Source organism: Curcuma longa, unplaced genomic scaffold, assembly GCF_044706935.1.
Source record: "Curcuma longa cultivar G26 ecotype Majalengka, Jawa Barat unplaced genomic scaffold, ITB_CL_G26_1.1 utg18532_np1212_1030455_RagTag, whole genome shotgun sequence".
Taxonomy (NCBI): Eukaryota; Viridiplantae; Streptophyta; class Magnoliopsida; order Zingiberales; family Zingiberaceae; genus Curcuma; species Curcuma longa.
In genome coordinates, this window is record NW_027435598.1 from 234546 (window position 1) to 242030 (window position 7485).

The 7485-nt window shown below is 38.8% G+C and overlaps 1 protein-coding gene across 1 annotated transcript; it reads left to right on the forward strand.

Annotated features, from left to right (window-relative positions):
- The first annotated feature begins 585 nt into the window (after nt 1–585).
- LOC141819792 (protein PHLOEM PROTEIN 2-LIKE A10-like) lies at nt 586–5004 on the forward strand. Its single transcript, XM_074707046.1, has 3 exons — nt 586–1907; nt 4575–4710; nt 4800–5004. The coding sequence occupies exon 1, from the start codon at nt 608–610 to the stop codon at nt 1835–1837; it is 1230 nt and encodes a 409-aa protein (XP_074563147.1). The 5' UTR covers nt 586–607; the 3' UTR covers nt 1838–1907; nt 4575–4710; nt 4800–5004.
- Nucleotides 5005–7485: the final 2481 nt, after the last annotated feature.

Genomic DNA, 7485 nt, shown 5'->3' on the forward strand with positions numbered 1-7485 from the left:
CCTGGCCAGTGTGTTTCAATATTGTTCTAGCTTTCAATTTTGGATCTGGGAAAAAGCACTAAAATGCTCATTTTATTAAATAAATACACAAATATAATTTTGTTATGTTATTTTTAACATTTATTTTTATTAATGATATTTCAAGCGGATCCGGGGCATACCGTGTTATTGAATCGTGATCACCGTTGCTAGGTCTAACAAGCGGAAAAATATCTCGTTTTCATTTTTTTTAAAGGGGAAAAAATAATAAATCGCTTCGAATTATGTAAATCATTAAAAAAGTATTTCTGAGTGTCGTATTTTATATTTAAAATATTTGTTATTAATATGATAAAATAAGATTTAATTTAATTAAAATTATTTTAAATAGATCAAAATTATTTTTAAATAATTATAACAGCAGTTATAAAAATTATTTAGTATTATTATAATATTATATTAACTATTATAATAATTAATCATAATTATTATTATTATAATGAAAAAGTTAAAAAAATAATATTGTGCAAATTGACTTGACGACTTTACTGTCCTTTTTTTATATAAAAATATAAAAAACGTGGCCATTCTTTCCCGTCACGGAACCCTACGCCCCAATTGCATATCCATGGCGCTCCAATTCGCGTCCTCGGCGCTCGATATCTCCCGCCGCCGGCGCCGGTGGCTCATCCTCGCCGTGGCCGTTGGGTTCTCCGGCTATGGCGCCTACAGGCTCTACCACCGCCCCTCCGTCGCGCGGAGGCGGAGTCAGCTCGCCAGGCTCTTTAACGCTCTCGTCTCCGTCTCCGAGGCCGTCGCACTCGTCTCTGATGACTTGAACCGGTTCCTCCGTTCGGAAAACGACGAGATCCCGACCAGCTTGAAGCAGCTGGCCAAGATCGCAGCGTCGAAGGAGTTCACCGCGTCGGTATCGAGGTTCTCGGAAGCCGTTACTGTTGGGATCGCCCGGGGTTTGGGTTCCGCTTCAGAAGGAGGTGGAAAGGTTGGATCGTGCGGGTTGGGACCTCGAATTGTTTCCCCTGGCTTTTCCGATCGGTTCTTTGAGAAGCTCTTCTCCCCAGCGGGCACGGGATTCGCCTCTATAGTGGTGGGAAGCTTCGCGAGGAACCTCGTACTGGCTATCCGTTCGGGTGGTACGGGTGCTGAATCAGTTGGACGGCATAATGATGAAGCTATCCCCACTTGGTTTCGGTTGCTTTCTGATGATAATTCCCGGGAGTTCATGGCTGATTGTATTCAGCAGTTTGTGAGCACTGCTGTCACGGTGTACCTTGAGAAGACTATGGTGATCAATCCGTATGATCAGATTTTCTCTGGCCTTACGAACCCCGAGCACGAGGCAAAGATGAAGGACATATTAGTTTCGGTTTGTAATGGGGCTGTTGAAACCCTTGTCAAGACTTCTTATCGTGTGATGAATAATAAGAGCTCCTTGACCTCCTCAGTGAGCAGAGTAAACATTATTGGGCAAGAAGGAGAAGTGTTGGAACAACTATCTAATCGGCAAAGGAATTGTCTCAACGATCACAATGTCAGCAATAGTGTTGCATGGGCTGAACGAGTCTCTTCCACATTGGCAGTTCCCTGCAACAGGAAGCTTGTTCTTGATGTCACAGGCAGAGTGACATTTGAGACCGTGAGATCTTTTCTTAATTTTCTATCTTGGAAATTGTCTGATTCTGCAAGGAGAGGGGCTTCAGTAATTCACAAGGAGGTAGCAGAAAGAGGTTTGGAGGTGGTGAGATATGTCAGTGCTAAATCATTGGCTGCGATCACTATATGTCTTGCTTTGTGCATGCAATTATGTGTTGGAACAAGATTCTTGACACCAGCATAAGTATGTTTTTGAGCATTGCAACTTCTCATGTTTGGAAACAACAATGCTCTTTTGAACAAACGGCAATAAGGTGGACAATATTATTCTGTTGGAAATTCATGTTACTTCTAGCTGACATGATTGTTTTCATGATAATTGTTCAAAGTGCATTTTCCGGGTCTTATCAAGACACATATATGAAGAATTGAAGGTCTTTTATTCTGTTTTTCAGAAGAAAATAGTGCAGATAATACATTAGTCGACAACTTAGGGTAGAAGGATATATAGATACAATGCGGAGGTGCTCCATTAGTATTAGCAATAATGTTTGGTAATCCTAAAGGCGAAGGGAACATTGTGCAAGAGAAATATAGAAAATTATCAGAGTGATGGTGGATTCTGCAAAATGTTTATCTAATGGAAACTTCATCATTGATTGTATGTGCTAGATGAATAGCGTGCCAATGTACATGATGTTAGTACAACTATGTTATGTTCTATATTTATGTAGAAAGTAAAAAATTATATCATTGGAAATTTCCATAAAACTTAATGTGAAAGTACATGATGTTAGGCGTATAGTGTGCCAGCGTACATGATGTTATGTCAAGAGTATCTTGATGTTGTAGATAATAGTACATCTACATTATGTTTTTTATTGAAAGTCAAAATTTAAATTTTGGAACCTAATGTGAAAACCATCTTTCAGAAATATGTAGCTTGCATAGCAAATTATCTATTCATAATTATGAATGTTTTACCTTTTTACTTTTCAACATAGTTCAGGGTTTATTGAGTTCCTGAAATTTTATTTTGTGTGCAAATGGGGTATTGTCTTCTTTTGCATTATTTTTTTTAAAATTTTTTTAACACCTGTGTAATATTTCACTTGTGTTATTCATAATCCTACTTTTTCAAGATTTATTTTGTTTGTTTGAAATGTTAATGAAAAAAGTTATCTTTGTCAAATAGGGTAATTGTAGCACCATAAGAAGTTTAATTATTTTGTTACTTGGGGACTACAATTACTTATAGACACCATCGTTATGATACTCTTTGTTTCATGTTAGGCATAGGTGGAAATAGTGGGGAGAGAAGTAGATGAGAGTGGTTTTCTTTTGAAAGAGTTATACAATAGGACTTTGCAGATAATTGCTGAACAACTATATGGCTATCCATGCTCTTATTATCTCAAACATTTCAACTTTTTTCAGAATAAACAGAAGCAACTTGCCTACCAAAGATTCATCTAGAGGTTTTAAACTGTTCGAACTTATTCTAGAAATTCATGGATTGGGAGTACTATGTAGTCACCACCAGCAGCTCTAGAAGCACTTTACTATATAAATGAGACCTTGCATACAATGAAATTATTTTCTGCTTGATGTACTGTGGAGTAGCATACTGACGATGTGTTGATGAATTTTAGCATGTCATTCATGTTATTTGATTACCCATCTGCTGCACATGTTGAATAATAAAACCTATAAAGATTACCCTTCACATTTCAGAAGACAGTTTTTCACTTAATAATTACGAAATAGTATAAGCTTGGTCAACTGTCATGTATTTATAGCAACCCACCAAACTTTTAAAAGTTTCTGTAGGAGATTAGCCTAACTTCTAGGTTAACTCCCATTGTGAAAAACTCCAGTATGTGAATGAGAAAAATTACATCCATCTCTTTATTGTGGTTCTTGTCTAAGGATCCCCAGGCTCACTAGTGAAGAGCAGGGATTGACTCTAATGATATCACTTGTAAAAGGGCGAAGGATCCACCAAGCCAAAATGACTGACCACCTGATGATCACCGGATGTGTTTGTCGGTCTACCACATAAACCTATAAGATTTTATCTTTTTAGTAAATACAAGGCTATCATGTCAGAAATTTTGCCCGTCAGTATGGTCATGGCAACCTTGCTTTGGAGATGAAGCTAGTCATAATCATACAGTATCCCCCCTCACGGAACCAGGATGCGCTAACTCTGATCCAACAACAATCATAATCATTTGGCATTTCTTCCCTCCTCGCAGAACCAGCATGCACTCGAGTTGGGGATAGCCCCAATCCAACGACAACCAAAACACCCATGATAAAGAGGTCTAGTTCTGATACCATCACTTTGTAAAATTCTACAGAAAAGATCTTGCAAGTTGTGGCTCATATGTTTACTAATAACTGACTATGTCTGAATACCCATTCTTTTTCCCTTATCTGTAACTTGCTTTTCAACCTATAAAACTCAGTATGACATTACATGGCCAGTTCTTCTCTGTGGAAGGTGGACAGTCCCAAGGTAGTGAATTGGATGTTTACTGTGCCACATGTTTTACTTGGAGTTTTTTTTTAAGGCTTGTGCTTGAGAAATGTCTTTGCAATCATTCGGATGAATTGATCTTTGAGCAAATGTCTCGTAGCCAATATCCTTAATGTTTTGCATTGCAATTGGAATTTGCCATATTCTCTAATAGAATGAATTGTATTCTTTTTAATTTTGTCTGTTGTCTTGCAGTATTTCAATCCGTAGTTTAATCTGAACTTCATTATTATGAGATTTTAAATTTTTGATGTGTTCTTATTTGTTTTAGGTATTTATGCTTCTTGGTTCTTGACTTGCATTGTATTTTGACCAGTGCCCGAATTCTTTAAAACAAGATGATTCTTTTTCTCCCCACTTGGAATTTTTCATTCTTGCTCACTTGCCCACTTGCCCACTTGCAATTCTAACTCGAGTTGAGACACATTTTTAATTACAGCTCCTGCATAAAGTGCATGCTTCTGTGCTCCACCAACATCTGCAATGAAGCACAAGGTCAACACTGAAATTTTCCTGAAAGCAAAGCCTCCTCTAGTTGCCATTGGAGATCCACCAGCACCACCACGGCCACTACTGTATGGGTACCAACTAAAAGATCATTAATGCAATCCATTCCTTTCACTTGTGACTAAAACACTTTGCACCCTACTTTGTGGCATTACAGGATCAGGATGAGGCCTAAAAAAGAAACTCCACACTTCATGGCATCAAACTGCATCAAGGTTTGCGAGATTAAATTATTAGCATTCAGTGCGGCTCCTTTTTAGCTTTAGCTTAGTATGGTGGATTCTGGAAAGTTGGGTGTCTTGGCCACATATCTTTTCTGCAGTGAATCTTAAAATAAGTATAGTAGAAAATTTGAAATATTTTATCTGATCGTAGACATCCAATTTTGTTTTTAAGATGCATTGATTTAGTAAATATAGGTGAACTGTTTAATAAACATGGATGCATCAATTTTGTAGACTTGCATATATTATTGTACAACAAAAAGAAATGAGCATTTCACCGGACTATAGATGCATCAATTATATATTTGAAGATGTATCCATGTAGTAGACGTAAGTGCAACAGTATTATATACTTGCATATAGCGTGCGAGTATGATGAAATATGTGTATTTTATCAATTATGTGCTCCATAGTACACTAAATTCGTGGGTGTATGTACACCAATTTAGTAGATATAGATATAGATATACTAATTTTATAGATTTATAGATATCGTTTCTGTAAAACAAGTGTCATGGTGAAAGTACCCTTTCATTGGATCATTGGTAAAGAGGAACTTTAGTACTTAACCCAATTCTTGTCTGTGGATTCTGCTATCTGCTTTGCGTAGTGACTAAGTAAAAATAAAATAGGATAAGAATCATGGCTTTTTGGGTGATTGATTTTTTTATTATTATTCTTAAAAGTTTATTCAAACTCCTACAAAAGTCAATAGAGCAGTAGTTTAGTTCTTCAATTCCAAAATGCTTAAATAATTAGTACATTTACTCTTATCTTTGACTTGAGATGAGATTGATGCAATCTAGGACTCAGCATGCACAGCAAACCATGTCCTTAATTAGAACTCGGCTGCCCTTCTCGAGAGCCATTAATGGAGATTTTATTGTGTGCCCCAAATTTAGTGTCTCGAGTCATATAGGAGCTAAAGGAGAGACATGCAGTAAACTGATTTTTAAAAAGAGTAAATACTTACTGTTGACCAATTTAATTTTTGGAAATTGAATACTTTAATTGATTTAGACTGTCAAAGTCAACTTTGTATCTATAATGTTCATAATGATGATAGATTGCCTTTTTTTTTAGGAAAAAAACTACAAAAGATCATGCAACCTTGCGACCTTGAACTAGATAACTCAAGATGATACCTTAAGATGTGTTGCAATCAATAGATAGCATAGCAGCATGGCATCACTTATAGTTGTTGAACATGAATGCAATCTTATTCATTTTGGTCTAATCATAATTTGTTTGAATCACACCAATTTAGTTTTTACTGTTTTATTTCTTGATTTACTTGAGTAAATTGCTGGATATATGGCATTGTTTGCATTAACTTCATTTTCTCACAAAATATTCTTTTACATGGCAGAGATAATATCAAGTATTCGACAACAAACATACATATATATATTTATACATGTCTATAAACTAAGAGAGTAAAACATAGAGAAGCTAATTTCACAACAGATAAGAACATAGCAAGACATATATTGATAAGATTAACAGTAGCAGTGATTGCATACATAATTGATACAACTAATATCTCCTTAATTGCATACGCATATATAAGATTTATTAGCTAGTTAGTTATTGTTGCCTTGGGTATAAATGTAATCAGTGTGAGCCACAAGGGTTCTCCTCATCAAGCACTCTTCTTCATCAACACCTTTTCCACAAAATTCTTCATGGAAGATGCCGCTGCTGCCTTTTTCAACAGTCTGTTGTCAAGCACAAATATATTGAAAGATCAAACAAACTCAATAATTAAAAAAATGATACTAAAGTTAAGTAGTACCGTTTGGTGAGTGGTTGAAGGATGATCTGCTGGCTCACGCCTTGTTGCATGGCAACTGAGGAAGATGGCAGAGAGAAGAAGGGAATGGAAGAAGAAGGTGGCGATGTGATGCTTTGCCATGGCTTGTGGGGATTGAAAGATAAGGAGTGGTGCTGATGGGGGGGGTGGAACAAGAGAGGAGAGGAAGAATGGGGTGGATGAGAATGAAGTAGCGGAGAGGGTATAAATAGGAGCTATTGATGTGGGAGTTACCCGGAGAAGGGCCAAAGGCTGGTCCCGATTGCCAAGTCCTTCTGTGAATTGGTCCAAACAATCGAGTCTGAGAAGGAGTCATTGGTGAGTCACCTGGGATGATCCATTACTAGTGGAAGCTAGTCGGTGGGCCGAACTCCTGAGTTATATATATATATATATATATATATATATAGAAATGATATCCTGCCCGAACAAAAAATCCGATTCCCGTGCGCGACACCCGACCCACGCCCACTGCCGCCGCTCCCGTTTCGCCGTCCGGCCACCTCCGGCCGTCGGACCGGCCCCGATCGACGCGCCACTCGCCGGCGCGTCGACCGGCGTCGGTCCGGCGGCCGGAGGTGGCCGGACGACGCCGAAATCGGCCGGAAACCGCCGCTCTCTCACCCACGCCCACTGCCGCCGCGATTTCATCGCCGTCCGGCCACCTCCGGCCGTCGGACCGGCCCCGATCGACGCGCCACTCTCCGGCGCGTCGACCGGCGTCGGTCCGGCGGCCGGAGGTGGCCGGACGACGCCGAAATCGGCCGGAAACCGAGACACAGTGGCCGGCGGCGATTCCGGCCAAA